Here is a 21,539-nt window from a genome sequence, read left to right on the forward strand (position 1 = left end):
TCCCGGGAGCAAGGCGATCGGGGGAAATGCATACAGACGCCGCCTCGGCCACGTCTGTACCATGGCATCCAGCCCCAGAGGTGCTGGATGGGTGAGGGAGTACCAGAGTGGACACTGGGTTGACTCTCCCGAAGCAAATAGGTCGACTTCCGCTCGACCGAAATTTTTCCATAGGAGATCCACCACTTCTGGGTGAAGTCTCCACTCCCCGGGCCTCGGGCCCTGCCTCGACAGGGCGTCTGCTCCCATATTTTGGCGCCCTGGGATGTAAGCTGCTCTCATGTGTAAGGGTCTCATGTGCAGGAGGCCAAAAGTTATCACGTTGGACGCAGCTGCCATCAGACCCAACAGCCTCTGGAACTGTTTTACAGTGAGTGACTGGCCTAACTTCACCCCTTTCATAGCCATAAGAATGGCACTCACCCGAGCGGGAGACAGATGTGCCCGCATCGTGGTGGAGTCCCAAACTACCCCCAGATAAGTGATAGTTTGAACCGGAACTAGCACACTCTTTTTTGCGTTGAGCCTCAGCCCAAGCCTCTCCATGTGACGCAGAACAACATCTCGTGGCTGGACTGCCAGTTGCTCTGACCGAGCTAGAATCAACCAATCGTCGATGTAATTCAGCACGCGGATGCCCTGAAGCCTTAGCGGGGCCAGAGCCGCATCCACGCACTTCGTGAATGTGCGGGGTGATAACGATAGGCCAAACGGAAGAACCTTGTACTGGAAAGCTTCGCCCCCGAAAGAAAACCTGAGGAACTTCCTGTGAGAAGGATGGATGGACACATGAAAGTATGCATCTTTCAGGTCTATCGCCACAAACCAGTCCTCGGACCTGATCTGTGGGATAATCTGTTTGAGTGTAAGCATCTTGAACTTGAGCTTCTGGATTGAGCGATTTAACACGCGTAAATCTATGATAGGACGTAGTCCTCCATCCTTCTTTGGAACAATGAAGTAACGGCTGTAGAAGCCTGACAGCTTGCTGGGAGGAGGGACCCTTTCTATAGCTCCTTTTTGCAAGAGTGTCATAACCTCTTGTTCCATCATCAGAGACTGCTCGGGGGTCACCACTGTGGGAAGGACCCCATTGAATATGGGCGGGCGAGACCCGAACTGTATTCTGTAACCCTTTTCTATCATGAGCAGCACCCAATTTGATATATTTGGAAGTAGTTTCCACTCTGCCAAAAAATCTACTAAGGGAACCAGTCTCTCGAGACTGGTCTCTGGTGTTTTTTGAGCACTTGGCTCGGTGATCTGACACGGCGCGCCGGCAGACAACCGAATCAAGTGGCCGGCCCTCCTTGAAGGACCGGCGGGGACCGCCGTGCCCTGACGCACACTGGGTGGCAGGGTTGACGGACTGTCCCCCTGAGGGTGCCGAAGGGGAGCGGGGATTAGATGTATTTTTTCCCGGCTTCCTCCGGAGGGGACCACCCTCATTGGGTCCTGACCCACAGATGTCAGGACCGCTTTGAAGCCTTCCTGGCGATGATAACGGCCCGCAGGTCCGTTTTACCCTTGGAAGGCTTCTTGTGAGCGGACCGACCCGGTCCCCAAGCTGTTTGTGGGGGAGCTCGAGTGGCCATGCTCACTTTCTGTTGCGCTCTGTGGTGCGCTGAGGAGCTTGTGGACGGCCGAGGCTGCTCCCGCTCAGCAGCCTCGGGGGGAATAGAGCGGCGGGGGATGAACCTCTGGAACGCCGCTGATTGTTTTTTCGCCTCCTGGAACCTCTCGACGACTGTATTTACAGCGTCGCCGAAGAGGCCCGCAGGGGACAGCGGCGCGTCCATAAGGGCAGCTTTGTCTCGCTCCCTTATGTCCGAGAGGTTCAGCCACAAATGTCTCTCCGTAGCCACCAAGGCTGCCATAGACCGGCCGATTTCTTTGGCCGTCTCTTTGGTGGCACGGAGAGCGAGATCAGTTGCCATCCTGATCTCTTGAATACAATCATAAGTGGCCTCCCCGCTCTCATCAATCTCCCCCAGCAGGTCTGCTTGATATGCTTGAAGCAGCGACATGGTGTGTAGACATGCCGCCGCCTGACCTGCTGCCGTGTATGCTTTGCCCACCAAGCTTGATGTTGTTCTTAAGGGCTTGGTGGGCAACGTCGGGGCTTTTAGTGACGATGCCGACTCGGGCGAGAGATAGCCCGCAAGCGTCTCTTCAACCCGGGGCATCGCCGCATAACCGTGCCGTTGCAACCCCACTATATTACTATATACAGACGTTTGGGGGCTGAATACGCGGTGCTGCACGGGCCTTTTCCACGACCTCGACACCTCGGTGTGGAGGTCCGTGAAAAACGGCAAACCCCGACGCTGGGGTAGCGACCGAGCGGGCAGAAAGCGCTCATCTAGCTTACTTTTTGGTTTCGGTTCTGCCCGCTCTGCTGGCCAATCAATCTTTAACTTGGCCACAGCCCTGGTCACTACCTCCAGGAGCTCCTCATATGCTGGGGAAGAGGATGGCGGGTCCTCTTCCCCAGTCTCGACGCTCACCACATCAACCTCCTCGGAGGAAGAGAGGTGAAGCGCCGGTGTCTCTCTCCGGGGGGAAGAAACCGCAACTGTGCAACTCTTGTCCTCAGACGAAGAGATATTGTAATGATACGGGACAAACAACCCCAAATAAGACAGACAAGATAACATAGAGCGCTTTGTTGAAGACACAGAAGCTAGCGTGCTCTGCATCCGGGTATGCTTTATAGTTTCCTGGTCCGTGACGTCACCCGTCTCTGACGTCTCGCTACGCGATTGGTTAGATACATGAGTGCTTCAGTGACGACATCACGCAGAAGGTTCCCAATGCGTTACCACGCAGCGTCGACAGTTCCACGAAAGGGAAAGATAATTATAATAACTCATGTGTATGATCAATCAAATTAAAGATGATTTTTATAGTTGGAGTGTTGGAGTGAACTAGTTCCATGTTTTAAAAAATGGCAAAATGGTAGAATTTTTTGATATAACTAGTTTGATATCTGTTTTTTTAGCAGTAGTCTGCTGAAGAGAGCTAATGCATTAAAGGATTAGTTCACTTCTGAATGAAAATTTCCTGATAATTTACTCACCCCCATGTCATCCAAGATGTTCATGTCTTTCTTTCCTCAGTCGAAAAGAAATGAAGGTTTTTGAGGAAAACATTCCAGGATTTTTCTCCATATAGTGGACTTCACTGGGGTTCAATGGGTTGAAGCTCCAAATTGGAAAAGGTCCATTTTCTAAAAAAAATATAAAAATGTATATACTTTTTAACCACATATGCTCATCTTGCACTAGCTCCGCCCTGCATGACGTAATCATGTTGGAAAGGTCACGTGTGACGTAGGTGAAAGTACAGATTCAGTCTCTGCAAAACAAACGTGCAAAAATTAAGCCAAACGGCCTTTACAAAAAAAGGTAAAACAATGATATCGGAAGATTTTGAAGTTTGAGGAGAAAATTAGATGGAGTCTTTCGCCCTACCGCGGTACTTCCGCCTACGTCACAAGTGACCTTTCAACATAATGCGTGGTGCATCGCAGAGCAGTGCAAGATGAGCATTTGTGGTTAAAAAGTATATACATTTTTTTTTTTTTTTAAATGACCAATCGTTTTGGTAGATAAGACCCTTATTCCTTGTCTGGGATCGTATAGAGCCCTTTGAAGCTGCACTGAAACTGACATTTGGACCTTCAACCCATTGAACTCCAGTGAAGTCCACTATATGGAGAATAATCCTGTAATGTTTTCCTCAAAAACCTTAATTTCTTTTCGACTGATTAAAGAAAGTCATAAACATCTTGGATGACATGGGTGTGAGTAAATTATCAGGAAATTTTAATTCTGAAGTGAACTAGTCCATTAAGTGTTATATTGCATTAAGCATTGTATATTGTAAGAACCAATAGAAGAAATCATAATCATTAAAAGGAATCTCAACCAGAATTAAAATTCTTTTATGATTACTATCCTATCACTTTGTAACTTTATAGACATTATGTAGCCCTGTCCCTTTTCAGCGCTGTACTCATTGTGTTATGTCTTCTGTTTTGTATTTTCACAGCATGAAGATAAGATCTTACAGATTTATAAATTAACTGCTTGTTTTAAAAACTTCCTGGTCTACTGACATTTTTAATCAAATCCGCGTTAAACATTACAATGCTCATGATAACTTTCGTTAACTCTACAATAAGTAAATCCACTTTACCCTCTAATTACTCTTTGACAGAGATGCCAAAGATATATATATAGAGAGCTACCACAAAAACAGAAGTTCAAATACAAAATTTTAAAGATTGATTTTTCTGGTGCATAAGGCCTATACTTTAATATAAAGAAAATTGTTTTCAGATCTTTGATTTAAAGGTTGGATAAACAATGTTATATGAAAGCAATAATTTAACAATTATTTAACAGATTAATTCCACATGTTTGTGCATTTGTATGTGTCTGGTTCTCAGGTCGCTCTGACTGGCAGTCAAATTTGGTGGGCGATAGATGTGGGCATTGCCTTCGAGAGGGTGGAGGAAGGTTTTGAGACTGCCCTGAAAGACTACAACCGAAAACAGGTAAATAAAAATATTATCATCTCACTTTATGTTGATAGCTGAGGAAATCACTGTTGTTTGTAACTGACTGTAGATCAGTCAGCTGAACTCTCTGATACACATGCTACTGGGTGACCTCACTCCTGGAGACCGACAAAAGATCATGACCATCTGCACTATTGATGTCCACGCTCGTGATGTAGTCGCTAAACTTATATCTCAGAAGGTAATCAAAGCATTAAATATGTGTTCTGTTGCTTAAAATAAGAGCTTGGAAAGAGGAAGTATGATGACATGTGTCATAGGTGACCAGTGGACAGGCGTTTGCGTGGCTGTCGCAGTTACGGCACAGATGGGATGAGCAGCAGAAGCACTGTTACATCAACATCTGTGACGCACAGTTTCAGTTCTCATACGAGTATTTAGGGAACACCAACAGACTGGTCATAACGCCACTCACTGACCGGTCAGTGTCACACATAGTTACTAATTAGATTTGTGCAGTAATCTTATTCCTGATCTTATTTGACTATGCTGGTCATTGTACCCGTAGATGTTACATCACTCTGACTCAGTCTCTGCACCTCACCATGAGTGGCGCCACCTCTGGTCCTGCCGGAACTGGCAAAACAGAAACCACCAAAGACCTGGGCCGATCGCTCGGGATTATGGTCTATGTGTTCAACTGCTCAGAGCAAATGGACTACAAGGTGTGCAGGCCATGATACATCGGTCTCAGGAACACTACTGGCACAACTCTCTTTACTTTATGTATTGTTTCTTTCTCCTTCTTCCTTCCTCTTTCAGTCCATAGGTAATATCTATAAAGGTTTGGCCCAGACGGGAGTGTGGGGTTGTTTCGATGAGTTTAACAGGATCTCGGTGGAGGTTCTGTCTGTGGTTGCTGTGCAGGTGAAAACCATTCAGGATGCAGTCCGCAACAAGAAACAGAGGTCAGTTTCATCTCATTCCATTTCAGCTCATTTCACACCATTCATTATCATCAAATCCTATCTTGTCCTGTTTCATAACGTTATATTCTATCACATCTTCCTCTATTCCATCTCGCCCCACACTATTGTATCCTATTCTATTTTTTTCCATACAATCTTACACTATTCCATACCATCCAATCGTGTCTTGTTCCATCACATTCTGTTTAGTGCTGTCAATCGATTAAAATAACTAATTAATCATGATTAATCATGATTAAAAATTTAGTTTTTAAAATTTTTATTTTGTAATAATTTCACAGTTACTCTCCAAATTAATGGAGAAACAACTTAAAGACAGTATATTTTAAATATTTGTTTAATGACATCTTTTTATGAATAAGGCCAGTATCACTGATACTAATATAGATACTGACTCTATGAAATAGATTTTTTTTTTGAAACATTAATTATAGACAATCAATATTACAGTATAACTAGAAGCTATTTCAACATTTTATTAGGCTTTAAAAATAACTTTTAATTTAAGTGAACTTAAAACAATCTTCACATAAATATACAAAAAATCATATTATAAAAAAATGTATGTGGACAGGTAGGAAATATACAGAAATTGTCAGAAATACAGAAATATTCACTGCATAAATTATAAATTAAATATAGATTAAAGCTACAATTTTCTCTAGTACCTTTATTCTTTTGATTAACATTAACGACAGACATCACAGCAACTGGTTTATTAGGCTGCTGTCACTTTAAGAGCTGCCGCTTCCGAACATGACATGGATCTGACGTGCATCTCACAACTCAAGTTCATTTAAGATGATATTTAATTCATTTAAGACTGGTTTTATGAGGATACTCAACAAAACGGTCATTTTGGCATAATTCTGTGTTATCGTTTGTTCGAAGGCGAAAGAGAACTCGATGCTTGTGCGTGTCTTTCTGTGTGTCACAGACACTACATTCACAGACAGTGCGCTCTCGTTTTCCATCCTATTCCATGCCATCCATTTCCATTCCATTCTATCTCATAACATGTCAAACCATCTCATACTCCTCCATTCCATTGTGTATTAGGTTCCACTTCCTGGGGGAGGAGATTGAGTTGAGGACAACAGTTGGGATCTTCATCACTCTGAATCCTGGATATGCAGGGAGGACTGAACTACCAGAAAACCTCAAAGCGCTTTTCAGGTTCAGGCTCTGGTTATGCTATTGAATGGAGTGAAATGGACAATAATAATGGATTTTGTGAAAAATAGATTTCATTGTCCATTAAACATGAACTCTATCCCTGTGTGTCAGGCCATGTGCCATGGTGATTCCTGATTATGAGTTAATCTGTGAGATCATGTTGGTGGCTGAAGGTTTTATAGAAGCACGTCTGCTCGCACGCAAGTTCATCAGCCTCTATACGCTCTGCAAAGAGCTGCTTTCCAAACAGGTACACACACATTTATTGATACACTTATTGCTTTTGTTTGTTTTAGACCACTGTGATCTTTTAAACAAGATCATTGTTTTTTGTAGGATCATTATGACTGGGGCTTGAGGGCCATCAAGTCAGTCTTGGTTGTTGCTGGGTCACTGAAGAGGGAGGACAGGAGCCGCCCTGAAGAGCAGGTGCTGATGGGAATTGTAGTTTAGACATTTCTCTGCTTTATATTTGAAATGTATTCAGTAATATTTGTTCTGTAATGTGGTATATGTGTATTTTTCAGGTGCTGATGCGTGCTCTGCGAGACTTTAACCTGCCAAAGGTTGTGACGAGTGATGTGCCAATATTTTTGGGTCTGATAAGTGATCTCTTTCCTCTTCTGGACATCCCACGAAAGAGAGACCATGAACTTGAGAAGAACGTACGCCAGTCAGTTGCAGAACTCCACCTGCAGCCAGAGGAGAACTTCATACTTAAGGTATGTGTGTCGGATCATGTGAGAAATGTTTAAAGGTGCCCAAGAACGTTCTTTCACAAGATGTAATATAAGTCTAAGGTGTCTCCTGAATGTGTCTGTGAAGTTTCAGCTCAAAATACCCCATAGATTTTTTTAAATACATTTTTTTAACTGCCCATTTTGGGGCACCATTAACAATGCACTGATTTACACTCGGCGCCGCCCCCTTAAATGGCGTGCTCCCTGCCACACCCGCTGTCGACTATATTACAGCGCATTTACAAAGTTCACACAGCTAATATAACCTTCAAATGGATCTTTACAAGATGTTCGTCATGCATGCTGCATGCATGCTTCGAATTATGTGAGTAAAGTATTTATTTGGATGTTAAAGTTTTATTCTGAGTGAATTTGAGGCTGTCCTCCGTGGCTAAAGGCTATTGCTACGCTGTTGGAGAGATTTATAAAGAATGAAGTTGTGTTTATGAATTATACAGACTGCAAGTGTTTAAAAATGAAAATAGCGACGGCTCTTGTCTCCATGAATACAGTAAGAAACGATGGTAACTTTAACCACATTTAACAGTACATTAGCAACATGCTAACAAAACTTTTAGAAAGACAATTTACAAATATTAGTAAAAATATCATGCTATCATGGATCATGTCAGTTATTATTGCTCCAGCTGCCATTTTTCGCTGTTCTTGCTTGCTTACCTAGTCTGATGATTCAGCTGTGTGCAGCTCCAGACATTAACTGGCTGCCCTTGTCTAATGCCTTTTATAATGTTGGGAACATCATGGGCTGGCATATGCAAATATTGGGGGCGTACACCCCGACTGTTACGTAACAGTCAGTGTTATGTTGAGATTCGCCTGTTCTTCGGAGGTCCTTTAAACAAATGAGATTTATATAAGAAGGAGCAAACAATGGAGTTTGAGACTCACTGTATGTCATTTCCATGTACTAAACTCTTGTTATTTAACTATGCCAAGGTAAATTAAATTTTTGAATCAAGGGCACCTTTAAATGTTTCATGGTTTTGCATATAGATACCCCTTAGTTGTAAATCTTCTCCCCCTCTGTTTCTTTACACCATTTCTACTTACAGGTGACCCAGCTGGAGGAGCTGTTGGCAGTGAGACACTCTGTTTTTGTAGTGGGAGTACCTGGAACAGGAAAAAGTCAGGTCAGTCCAATGAAGAAATAAAGAAAAAGGCACAGAGATAAATGTTTCTGAGGGTTTGATGAGCTCTTGAGTTTCTAACTAATTTGCTGCTTGTTGTTTTTCATACACAATACTTGATATTTAGAGAGCCTATACTAGCCAGCTCAATTGTGTTGAGTGGGTCATGTTGCTGTTTCAGTAAACTAATTATTTATGGTTGAATTATGTGGTTGTTTACGGGCCAGATTCTGAAGACACTGCATAAGACCTACTCTAACATGAAACTGAAGCCCATCTGGTCTGACATCAACCCTAAAGCTGTCACCACTGATGAGCTGTTTGGCTTCCTGCACCCAGCTACACGGGAGTGGAAAGATGGTGTGTGTGTGTGTTTATGGGAGTGTGGTTTAATTTCTGCGTTTGAAGTTCATCTCTGTAGACAGCTGTCAGCTGTGGTGTGTATGTGTTTATATGCGGTTGTTTCGCTAAACTTTTGAGTGTGTTGCGTTTGTCTATTGCTATGAGGATCCATATGTCCCATAAAGATCTGAAATAAACAACATGGTGGGGAACTTTAATTCATAAAGGGGCAAAATCTGATTTTATTTTAAAGGTGCCCTAGAATTAAATATTGAATTTACCTCGGCATAGTTAAATAACAAGAGTTCAGTACATGGAAATGACATACAGTGAGTCTCAAACTCCATTGTTTCCTCCTTCTTATATAAATCTAATTTGTTTAAAAGACCTCCGAAGAACAGTCGAAACTCAACATAACACCGACTGTTACATAACAGTCGGGATCATTAATATGTACGCCCCCAATATTTGCATATGCCAGCTCATGTTCAAGGCATTAGACAAGCCAGTATTAACGTCTGGATATGTGCACAGCTGAATCATCAGACTAGGTAAGCAAGCAAGGACAATAATAACTGACATGATCAATGATATCATGATATTTTTAGTGATATTTGTAAATTGTCTTTCTAAATGTTTCGTTAGCATGTTGCTAATGTACTGTTAAATGTGGTTAAAGTTACCATCGTTTCTTACTGTATTCATGGAGACAAGACTGTCATTACTTTCATTTTTAAACACTTGCAGTCTGTATAATTCATAAACACAACTTCATTCTTTATAAATCTCTCCAACAGTGTGTAATGTTAGCTTTAGCCACGGAGTACTATCAAACTCATTCAGAATCAAATGTAAACATCCAAATAAATACCATACTTACTTGATTAGACATGCTGCATGATGAACACTTTGTAAAGATCCATTTTGAGGGTTATATTAGCTGTGTGAATTTTGTTTATGCTGTTTAAGGCAAGCGCGAGCTCCGTGGGCGGGGAGCACGAGAATTCAAAGGGGCCGCGCACTGAATCGGCGCATATTTAATGATGCCCCAAAATAGGCAGTTAAAAAAATTAATAAAAAAATCTATGGGGTATTTTGAGCTGAAACTTCACAGACACATTCAGGGGACACCTTAGACTTATATTACATCTTTTAAAAAGACGTTCTATGGCACCTTTAAATCTAAACATTTGATTTAAATCAAACACTACCGTTCAAAAGTCTACGATCAGTAAAAAAAAATATATTGAAAGAAATTAATATCAATTTCAAATAAATGCTAATCTTTTGAACTTTCTGTTCATCAAAGTAACCTGGAAAAATTTATCACATAAATGTAGAAAATATTACGCACTGCAACTGTTTTCAGCATCAATAATAATATGAAATGTTTCTTGAGGACCAAATCAGCATATTAGAATGATTTCTGAAAGATCACTGAAGACTGGAGTAATGATGCTTTGCTATCACAGGAATAAATTACATTTATAAACATTTTAAAACATTAAAATAGAAAACAGTTATTTTGGTATTTAATGCACTAAACTTCATATATATTAATGTGTGGCTTAAGTGTTCAGATACTTTTTGGGGCCACTTTCTGTGTGTATAAAAATGTGCGAGAAGGTGTGTTTGTGTGATCACAGATCCTTGGTTGTTTCAGGTCTGTTTTCTTCCACTATGAGAGAACTCTCTGCCATATCTCATGATGGACCGAAGTGGATTGTTCTAGATGGAGACATCGACCCCATGTGGATTGAATCACTGAATACTGTCATGGATGATAACAAGGTTGTTCGTCATGACTTAATAGTGCCATAAATGTGTGTGCTGTGTGATTGTTTATATTTATTTATGTGTGTATGTGATGTGTATATATTAGGTGCTTACCTTGGCCAGTAATGAGCGGATATCACTGACCCCCTCCATGCGTTTGCTGTTTGAGATCAGCCACCTGAAGGCTGCAACACCAGCTACAGTATCTAGGGCTGGAATTCTTTACGTGAACCCTCAGGATCTGGGCTGGAGTTCGTGAGTGACACTGACCTATACTAAACCAATTTCAATCTTAATGTACAGTACCGTTCAAAAGTTTGGGATCTGTGCGATTTTTTTAAATGTTTTTGAATGAGGTCTCTTATTCTCACCAATTCTGCCTTTATTTCATAAAAAATACAGTAAAAATAATATCCTGAAATATTGTTACAAGTTAAAATAACTTTTTCTATTTTAATATTTTTTAAAATGTAATTTATTTCTGTGATGGCAAAGCTGAATTTTCAGCAGCCATTTCTCCAGTCTTCAGTGTCACATGATCCTTCAGAAATCATTTGATGCTTAAGAAACATTTCTGATTATTATCAATGTTGAAAACAGTTTTGGTTGAAACCGTGACACATTTCAGGATTATTTGTTGAATATAAACCTCAAAAGAAGAGCATTTATTTTAAATAGGAATCTTTTGTAACATTATACATTTCTTTACTGTCATTTTTGGTCAATTGAATGCATTCTTGCATTAAAAACTTAAATTATTACAGAAAAAATCTTACTGATCTTGGGGTCATTTAAATGGTAAACTAGTTTTTTTTATCAAATACTACAGTTTGTGTTTGAGACACTCACTTTAATTAACAGGTATGTGACAAGCTGGATAGACACCCGTCAGGCCCAATCTGAGCGAGCAAATCTCACTATATTGTTTGATAAGTATGTACCCTACTGTCTGGAGCAGGTCAGATGCAACCTTAAGACGATCACACCTATACCTGAGATGAGCATGGTACAGGTAAGAGACACACAGTCCAACACAACTAGGCTACATATAAATATATATAGCCAAACTTTTCTGTTCGTTTAATGTGTGCCTATTGTTTGTATGCATCAGACCCTGTGCTGTCTGCTGGACTGCTTGCTGACTGATGAAAACACCCCTCCGGACTCTCCCCGTGAGCTCTATGAGCTCTACTTTGTGTTTGCATGTGTGTGGGCCTTTGGAGGAGCTCTGTTCCAGGACCATGTTAGTCTGCAAATTCAGGAACACTGTTTGCTATAAGCCACATATCTAATGTGATCTTCACTTAGTGATGATCTATATTTGTGATACTCTATCTTTGTTTTTTTGCTTCGGCGCTTGTCAGCTAATAGACTATCGTTCAGAGTTCAGTCGTTGGTGGTGTAAGGAAATGAGAGCTGTGAAGTTTCCCTCTCAGGGTTCAGTGTTTGATTACTACATCGACCCCAACACCAAACGGTTCACTCCGTGGAGTGAACGCACACCTCCTTTTGAGCTGGAACCCGACATCCCTTTGCAGGTCAATTACGAAAAAAAATACAGAATACAGAAAATATGGTCTGTCTTATATACTTTGTTTTCATAAAACACAGTTTAATTTCCTGCATGGTCTAAAAGGGACAGTTCAACCAAAATTCAGAGATAAAGCTGCAAAGATTCACCTCTTAAAATTGTGTTCATGTGTACAGACGGTGCTGGTGCAATCGGCAGAGACGATCTGCTTGACATACTTCATTGAGTTGCTTCTGCAGAAGGGGAAGCCAGTGATGTTGGTAGGAAATGCTGGTGTAGGAAAAACTATCCTGGTCTGGGATAAGATTTCTAAACTTAAAGAAGAATTCATGGTGGCCAAAGTACCGTTCAATTACTACACAACCTCAGCCATGTTACAGCGTGAGTAAGATGATGAAAGTTGTGTATGTACACACCATATTCTTTCATAAACACAAAGACAATAACGGAGACATTTGCGACAATATAAAAAAAAATCACTTCACATTTATGCATGCCAATGCATGGACACATTTGCAAGGTATGCAGGAGGACATCATCATACAAATTACAGGCATTATTTCCAATGTAGGTGTACTGGAGAAGCCTCTGGAGAAGAAGGCAGGGCGGAACTTTGCTCCTCCTGGTAATAAGAAGCTCATCTACTTTGTGGATGACCTGAACATGCCTGAGGTAGATGCGTATGGCACTGTTCAGCCACATACGCTTATCAGACAGCACCTGGACTACTCACACTGGTATGAGAAAATGTGCATCCAAGCATATAGATGAAACATTTATAGTTTTTAAATGTGCTTTTGATTAAATTAATGTTTCTATTTTGTAGGTATGACCGTCAGAGACTAGTCCTCAAGGAGATTCATAACTGTCAGTACATCACCTGCATGAACCCAACAGCAGGAAGCTTCTCAGTTAACCCTCGGCTACAGGTAACCATAACAACCGATACATATCCAGCCCTCATCTGAAAGTAACCATAGCAATATTTCATCCTTGATTATATGTAATTATAACAACCAATACATATACAGTCTAGAATCCAGTGTAGACATGAATTGGACAAGGAGTTGTGCAGCATGTTATATGTTCCATTAAGTTCATCTGGTCATCAAACAGTACTTCCTGGTTCCTGGCTTACCTGGATTCTATTATTATTGATAAGTCATCAGCGTAGCTGTGATAATAAAATGCAGATGGTAGGGCCCAGTAATGTCGTGTATATCGAGAAAATGAGAGGGCCAAGTACTGAACCCTGAGGCACCCCATTGTAAGTCGGTAAAGGAAAATTTGGTGTGTTTAAGGCTTCAGACAAGTCCAGCACAATACTGAAAAGTAGACTATAGGTAACCATAAATTCCAACTCACATGAAACCCTCAAGCACAGTTAGCCTGCCTTACAGTTTCATTAGAAATGCCATGTTTTTACATTCCCCACTTCTTTCTATCTTCATTCTTCCCTCTGGCAGAGGCATTTTTCAGTGTTTGCTGTACATTTCCCTGGTGCGGAGGCTCTGAGCACTATATACAGCAGTATTCTGAGCGGTCATTTCCAGCAGGGTGGCTACAGTTATGGCGTTAGTCGCATGGTCGGCACACTTGTCCAGGCTGCCATTTGTCTACATCAGAAAATGAGCCAGAACTTCCTGCCCACAGCCATTCGTTTCCACTACATTTTCAACCTCAGAGACATCTCTAACATCTTCCAGGTGTGTGTCTATGGAACTATGGCCTACTTTGTGGCCACTTTATACACATTAGTGTTGACATGCTTGTCTGTGTGTGTAGGGAATTCTCTTCGCTCTGCCAGAGCATGTGCGGTACCCTATAGACCTGGTGCACCTTTGGCTCCATGAGTCTTCTCGTGTGTACTCAGACAAACTGATGGAGGAGAAAGACGTTGAGCTGTTCAACAAGATTCTGCTAGACACAGGCAAGAGATACTTTGAGGTGAGCAGAACTTTTTAAATCCCAGGTGGGGTCACCTGTGAACTGGAAGACCAATTATCTAAAAAGATCTTTTGCTCTTTCTTTTTCTTTCTCTGTGTAGGGTATAGATGAGTCTATATTTATCAACCAGCCATTGATCTACTCTCATTTCGCTTTTGGTGTGGGCGAGCCACGTTATGCACAGGTGACTGACTTGGAGAAGCTTCAGAAGACCCTGATGGATGCTCTTGAGCACTACAATGAGCTGCACTCTGACATGAATCTGGTGCTGTTTGAGGAAGCCATGCAACACATGTGAGCCTGCTCGAAAATAACAAAATCACACAATTCAGGTTTTAAACTGTATTTAACATAATTTTTTAACATTATAAATAAAACATAAAACAGCTCATATAAAATTTAGTTTGACTTTCTGAAGTTGACAATCAAAAAAGTTGACATTTTCTGAAATGTGAGCACCTCATCTGTAATCTATATTATCGCTGAGAAATATATTAAAAGTATATACTTATACTTTTATACTTATAAAATATACTTATATACCTGTTTGGCTTTTATTTCGTTGCAAAGATGTCTCTTTATATAAAGTTATATATATATATATATGTACACAACCGTTCAAAAGTTTGGGATCAGAAAGATTTTTAACATTTTTAAAAGAAGTTTTGTCTGCTCACCAAGATTGCATTTATTTAATTAAAAATACAGTAAAAACAGTAATATTGTGAAATATTATTACAATTTAAAATAACTGTTTTCTATTGGAATATAATATAAAATGTAATTTATTTCTGTGTTGGAAAAGCTGAATTTTCAGCATCATTACTCCAGTCTTCAGTGTCACATGATCCTTCAGAAATAATTTTAATATGATGATTTGCTGCTCAAGAAACATTTATTATTATTTTCAATGTTAAAAACAGTCGTATACTTTTTTTTTCAGGATTCCTTGATGAATAGAAAGTTCAAAAGAACAGCATTTATCTGAAATACAAAGCTTCTGTAGCATTATACACTACCGTTCAAAAGTTTGGGGTCAGTAAGAATTTTTATTTTTATTATTTTTTCAGCAAGGATGCATTAAATGACAGTAAAGACATTTAAAATGTAACAACAGATTATATTTCAAATAAACGCTGTTCGTTTGAACTTTCTATTCATCAAAGAATCCTGAAAAAAAAATATTGTACACAAATAGTTTGTACATCTGTACACATTAAATGTTTCTTGAGCAGCAGATCAGCATATTAAAATGATTTCTGAAGGATCATGTGACACTGAAGACTGGAGTGATGATGCTGAAAATTCCGCTTTGCCAACACAAGAATAAGTTACATTTTCAAGTATTTTCAAATAGAAAACAGTTATTTTAAATTGTAATAATATTTCACAATATTACTGATTTTACTGTATTTTTAATTAAATAAATGCAGCCTTGGTGAGCAGACAAAACTTCTTTATAGAACATTAAAAATGTTACCGATCCCAAACTTTTGAACGGTAGTGTATGTCCAACTATATCTGCATACGTATAGTATACTTGCGTAGGGTGATATGCTATATAGTATAAATCTCAATAGCTTGATTTCTTGTATGACTGCAAAATGTAAACCATATCATCACCCATCTCTAATCTGTGAGCGTTATATGTGTGTGTTTGTGTGCAGTTGTAGGATAAGTCGTATTCTTGAGTCTCCTATGGGGAATGCCTTGCTGATTGGAGTTGGTGGGAGTGGGAAACAGAGTCTCTGTCGGTTGGCTGCTTTTCTCAGCATCCTGGAAGTATTTCAGATCACACTGAGGAAGGGTTATGGCATCAGCGACCTGAGGGTAACACACCCACACTGCCTTTCAATTATCTCTTTTTGTTTGAAGCTTAATAAGATTGTGAAAAGTTGTCCTAATTCTATCCTTATTGCTTTCTTTGTAGAGTGATATCGCTGCATTGTACATAAAGGTGGGAGTGAAGAACATCGGCACAGTCTTCCTGCACACAGATGCCCAGATTCCTGATGAAAGATTCCTGGTCCTGATCAACGACATGCTAGCATCAGGTACGCATTGCAAACTCCTCTCATATTTTCTTCTTCCTTTGAATCCTGAAAGTAACTCTCAGTGTGTTTGTGTTTATATATGTGTTTGTAGGGGATATACCTGACCTCTTCAGTGAGGAAGAGGTTGATATGATCATCACCTCTATTCGTGTGGAGTTGAGGGCGCTTGGTTTTCTGGATACACGTGAAAACTGCTGGAACTTCTTCATTGATCGTATACGCAGGCAGCTCAAGGTTGGTTTCCTTATTAAGAAAACTGTATTCTAAGTATATATGATGTATGAATATGTGAATGTCATGCCCCTTCTGCACTGTAGGTGGTGCTGTGTTTCTCTCCGGTTGGCTTCACTCTTCGTACACGTGCACGGAAGTTTCCGGCCATTGTGAACTGTACCTCCATTGACTGGTTTCATCCTTGGCCCCAGCATGCACTGCAGTCCGTCAGCAGCACTTTTATACAAAACATCTCTGACCTGGAGGTAACAGTCTAGGGACAGTGAGGGTGATATAAAATAATTAAACCATAGCAGCATTCTAATTTGCATACTTTTGTGCATTAATTTCACCTGTGATTGAAAAGTACTGTATATACCGTACTTAAAAACTGTGTCTTAAAGGGATAGTTCACCCAAAACTGAACATTATCCCATGATTTACTCACCCTCAAGCCATCCTAGGTGAATATGACTATCTTCTTTCAGACAAACACAATCAGTTATATTTAAAAAATATCCTAGCTCTTCTAAGCTTTATAATGGTAGTGAACGGTGCAAAAAATGCATTCATCCATCATAAATATAAGTTAATAAAGGTGTTCTGAAGCAAATTTTTAAAAAATTTTTGGATGAACTATGTCTTTATATTTTATCTAAAAAATGCAGTCTTGGTCAGCATAAGAGACTTCAAAAACATTAAAAAATCGTACCTACCCAAACTTTAAGACTGTAGTGTAAATTCATTAACCCAGACATGCTTTTCTTTTGTGTAGCCGGAGGTGAGAGTGTCCATCAGTGAGTTTATCTCATTTGCTCACACCAGTGTGAATGAAGTCAGCGTAAAATATCAGCAGAATGAAAAACGTTTCAACTACACCACACCCAAGAGCTTCCTGGAGTTCATGAAACTTTACGGCAACCTGCTGGGCACAAAAAGAAGGGAATTGAGACAGAAAATGGAACGTCTGGAGAACGGCTTGCAGAAACTACTGAACACTGCATCACAGGTCAACCTGAAGGAGCTGCAAAAATTAAATTTAACCTTAAAATAAATGTTAAATAAACCTAATCATTACACCATATTCTCAGTCCCAGAGCTTTAAGTTGGACATTATCTGTCTCTCTCTCTCTCTCTCTCTCTCTCTCTCTCTCTCTCAGGTGGAGGATCTAAAGGCTAAATTGGCCACACAGGAAGTGGAGTTGCAGCTAAGAAATACTGATACTGAAGCTCTCATCGCTAAAATTGGCCAGCAGAGTGAAAAACTCAGTCAGGAGAGGAGCGTAGCAGATGCAGAGGAGCAAAGAGTGAAACACGCACATACAGATATTCCCACCCTCATGCACAAAATCACACACATCGGCATATTAGAATATTACATAATTCCCCGTCCTTGTTTTTTTATATTAAAAATTCTATCGATGGGTAAGCATCATAATAATTATTGTAAAATGTGTAATAATGATTGCAATATCAGGTAGAAGCAATCCAAGCAGAAGTGACCAAACAGCAGCAGGAGACTGAAGCAGATTTGGCGAAAGCAGAACCGGCTTTACAGGCAGCTAATGCAGCGCTCAACACACTCAACAGGGTGTGTATTAGTGTGTTTACTAGTGAATATATGTACTTAACTATAGTTTGGGGATTAACGAGTGTGTGTTTTGTCTTCTGTGTTGAACTGTCCTCTCGTTCACAATCCAAAAGATCTGTTTTGATGAGCAGACTTGATTTGTTTTGTCCAGAGTAATTGTGTTTATATATGTGTGTGTTTGAGTATAGCTGAATCTAACAGAGTTGCGGACGTTTCCCAATCCTCCCGCCATCGTATCGAATGTGTCTGCAGCTGTTTTAGTGCTGCTGGCTCCTGCCGGCCGTATCCCAAAGGACCGCAGCTGGAAAGCATCTAAAGTTGTCATGAGTAAAGTGAGTGTGTGCAGAGCTGACATTTAAGATTTATTCTCATGGTTTCCATGAGTCAGATTTGCAAATGTTTCTGACATTTAATTTTAGCCATGTTCTTGAAATCTGGCTTTTACCTCGTATTCCATCTATAAGCAAAAGGCTCAAATTGCCCAAATTGGAGCACAACAATTTTCATCGAACGCTGAGTGTTGAAGTTGTCAAATGGCATATTGATTGTCGAGATGTATGAATTATTTGGTACTGAAACTACTGTATACTGTAACTCGACAGGTTATGCAAAGAGGTAAATTGGGTATATTTATTCCTTTTTTTGTTTCTGTGCCTGTTTAGGTGGATGACTTCTTACAGGCGCTGGTTAATTTTGATAAAGAACATATCCCTGAAGCCACAGTGCGTGTGATCAAAGACGAGTATCTGAGTGATCCAGAGTTTAATCCAGAGTTTGTCCGTCTGAAATCCTCTGCAGCGGCCGGTCTCTGTGCCTGGGTCATTAACATCATCCGCTTCCATGAGGTTCTGCTCCTTAGATAATTAATCAGATCCAGTGCAGTCCAATTGCATTAATAACTATTTATAATTAGCAGTAATATGTAATTATTAACTACTGAAGTAGAAACTACAACATGCAAGATTTTAAAATGAATGCATCCATATAAACACTACAAAAACTCAAAAGTTGCCAGTGTGATTTCACTTACTAAAGATTGGTAACAGAGTGCTGCTAATGTCTTTTGTGGGTGTATGACTCTATTATCATTAAGTTTTTGTGGTTGTATTGTTTACAGTGTGTTTTTCTGCTTCTCTCCTCCATGCTGTTCTGTCCAGACGTATGTGAGTAAACACTTGCTGTTTTATTGTTCAGGTCAATAAATTATACAACAACATAGACAAACATTTCAACGTGACCCAACTGAGTATATATAACTATTTAAACTTGGAATTAATATAGAACCTGGTATGTCTATTGTGATTTATAAATATATAAATAGACAACCATTCATAAGTTTGAGGTCAGTATGTTTTTTTGTTTTTTGCAAGAAATTAATACTTTTATTCTGCAAGGATGCATTAAAACATGAGAGTAAAGACATTTATAAGTTACAAAAACATTCTATTTCAAATAAACCTCCTTTTGTATTTCATGCTCATCAAAGAATCCTAAAAAAATCTCTAGGTTTGCACAAAAATATTAAGGAGATCAACAGTTTTCAACATTGATGATAATAATAATAAGTGTTTCTTGAGCACCACATCAGCATTTAGGATCATGTGCCACTGAGGACTGAAGTAATGGCTTCTGAAATTTCAGCTTTGCCATCACAAAAAAAAAAAAAAAAAAAAAAAAAATTTTAAAATGTATTAAAATAGAAAAAAGTTATTTTGAATTTTAATAATATTTCACAACATTACTGTTTTTACTGTATTTGATCAAAGAAAGGCAGCCTTGGTGAGCATAAGAGACTTATTATTATTGTCACCTGTGATTATTATTGCATCTTCAAGTGTTGACCTTCAATGTCTGCCAATAATTTTGTTTTGCCGAAGAATCATCCATCTCCAGTACAATCCAGTGCTCATTAAACAACTCCAGAGTATAACATTCTGGTATTGTGTTTGTGTGTTTAAATATGTGTTTGGCTTTAATTAGGTGTTCTGTGAGGTGGAGGTGAAGAGGATGTGTCTGTCTCAGGCCAACGCGGACTTGGTTGAGGCTGCAGAAAAGTTAGAAGTCATCAGAAAGAAGCTGGCCGTAAGTCTCTCTCGCTTGCTCTCTTTCCCTCTCTCCAACACAATATCCCATCAGTGTTTTACAAAGATGCACTGTATAATGTCAAATGTGTGTGTGTGAAATGTGGAGGAGTTGGATGATAGTTTGGACACACTGAAAGCTGCATTTGAAAAAGCAACCTCGGAGAAACTCCGCTGTCAGGATGAGGTGAACCACACCAACAACACCATCAAGCTGGCCAACCGTCTGGTCAAGGGTTTAGAGGTCAGAATACAACACACTTCTTTTGTCTTTTAGACAATATTTGTATGTGTATGTTGTCACTAATTTTAAATGTAAAACTCTACAATACATGCCGCTATAAACTACGTATACATTTTTAATCAGCCATCATGTTGGTTATCGTAAAAACTGTTATATATCTACCATTGATATGGTAAATTTCTGTATGAGGCATACCAAATGTGCATTGCTGTTGGAGATCAATCATTTATTTAAATTTTCCATATCAGGAAAAAATGTGTTTTTATGTAAATGCATGTGTATTTCAGTCAGAAAACGTACGCTGGGTTCACTCTGTGGCTCAGTACCGCGAGCAGGAATCCACTCTGTGTGGAGACGTTCTCCTCACTGCAGCCTTCATCTCATACGCTGGCTCATTCTCAAAGAGATACAGAGAGGAGTTACTCTATAACCTCTGGATGCCTTACCTGCGTGCCCAGAAGGTACGTGTGTGATTGTGAAACTGTTTATCTTGAAAACTGATTTTCTGTCATTGTTTCCATATCAAAAGGATATTGTGGTGCTAAAAATGTGTATTGTTTCACCTGTTCAAGTTCATATACTACAAAATTAACATGCAAAGAAAAAAAAATCTGAAGTGTAAACTTTACATAAAATAACAGGGTACTTAAATTATTTAGTCAAGTCAAGTCAAATTTATTTATATAGCGCTTTTACAATTGGTAATTGTTCAAAGCAGCTTTACATATTAGAAGCACAGAAAAAGGGAAGTGGTTAAAAATAAGCTGTACAAACAAGCGTGGTAATATGTAACATATACAAGATGGTGCTACATTAAGCCAATGTCGGCTGACTCCCAGGGGTGGAAAAAACCCCCTAGGAGAAAAACCCAGCGTGCTAGCACTGGGAAAAAAGTCCTAGGAGGGAAAAAACCCCTTGGAAGATATATATAATATATGTAAGTGGATACGGGGATTAAAAATCTGAATTATAGATGCAGCCAGAATTGGATCTTTAGGCCCATTGTCTCCTGGGCTACGTTGTAGTCAGGTCCAGACGCAGGTTCTCCATCTGATCTGGATACGGCCTGGATCCAGCACCCGGCAAACCTCAGGATAAGCAGAGAGACAGATATTAGCGTAGATGCCATTCTTATTCTGATGTACAGGTATATCTAGTGTTATAGGAAATGTTCTCGGTTCC

The 21,539-nt window shown here is 39.8% G+C and overlaps 1 protein-coding gene across 3 annotated transcripts in view; it reads left to right on the forward strand.

Annotated features, from left to right (window-relative positions):
* Positions 1-21,539, forward strand: part of dnah9l (dynein, axonemal, heavy polypeptide 9 like) — a 53,020-nt gene that overhangs the window by 13,163 nt on the left and 18,318 nt on the right. Inside the window, exons 22-55 of one of the 3 annotated variants that reach the window (XM_067372898.1) lie at positions 4,454-4,561; positions 4,635-4,766; positions 4,846-5,006; positions 5,094-5,250; positions 5,348-5,493; positions 6,574-6,690; positions 6,802-6,940; positions 7,027-7,119; positions 7,218-7,412; positions 8,504-8,581; positions 8,806-8,938; positions 10,584-10,711; positions 10,803-10,951; positions 11,558-11,708; positions 11,808-11,939; positions 12,061-12,234; positions 12,404-12,608; positions 12,799-12,964; positions 13,054-13,156; positions 13,694-13,933; positions 14,013-14,174; positions 14,275-14,468; positions 15,842-16,004; positions 16,105-16,228; positions 16,320-16,462; positions 16,546-16,707; positions 17,217-17,450; positions 17,602-17,748; positions 17,919-18,032; positions 18,221-18,364; positions 18,695-18,877; positions 20,013-20,114; positions 20,223-20,357; positions 20,645-20,818. In XM_067372898.1, the coding sequence (XP_067228999.1) occupies positions 4,454-4,561; positions 4,635-4,766; positions 4,846-5,006; positions 5,094-5,250; positions 5,348-5,493; positions 6,574-6,690; positions 6,802-6,940; positions 7,027-7,119; positions 7,218-7,412; positions 8,504-8,581; positions 8,806-8,938; positions 10,584-10,711; positions 10,803-10,951; positions 11,558-11,708; positions 11,808-11,939; positions 12,061-12,234; positions 12,404-12,608; positions 12,799-12,964; positions 13,054-13,156; positions 13,694-13,933; positions 14,013-14,174; positions 14,275-14,468; positions 15,842-16,004; positions 16,105-16,228; positions 16,320-16,462; positions 16,546-16,707; positions 17,217-17,450; positions 17,602-17,748; positions 17,919-18,032; positions 18,221-18,364; positions 18,695-18,877; positions 20,013-20,114; positions 20,223-20,357; positions 20,645-20,818 (5,088 nt within the window). Of the gene's footprint in view, positions 1-4,453; positions 4,562-4,634; positions 4,767-4,845; positions 5,007-5,093; positions 5,251-5,347; positions 5,494-6,573; positions 6,691-6,801; positions 6,941-7,026; positions 7,120-7,217; positions 7,413-8,503; positions 8,582-8,805; positions 8,939-10,583; positions 10,712-10,802; positions 10,952-11,557; positions 11,709-11,807; positions 11,940-12,060; positions 12,235-12,403; positions 12,609-12,798; positions 12,965-13,053; positions 13,157-13,693; positions 13,934-14,012; positions 14,175-14,274; positions 14,469-15,841; positions 16,005-16,104; positions 16,229-16,319; positions 16,463-16,545; positions 16,708-17,216; positions 17,451-17,601; positions 17,749-17,918; positions 18,033-18,220; positions 18,365-18,694; positions 18,878-19,149; positions 19,227-20,012; positions 20,115-20,222; positions 20,358-20,644; positions 20,819-21,539 lie in introns of those variants that run through there. The other 2 variants (XM_067372899.1, XM_067372900.1) reach the window with 2 other exon arrangements.

This window comes from Chanodichthys erythropterus, chromosome 21, assembly GCF_024489055.1.
Source record: "Chanodichthys erythropterus isolate Z2021 chromosome 21, ASM2448905v1, whole genome shotgun sequence".
Lineage (NCBI taxonomy): Eukaryota > Metazoa > Chordata > Actinopteri > Cypriniformes > Xenocyprididae > Chanodichthys > Chanodichthys erythropterus.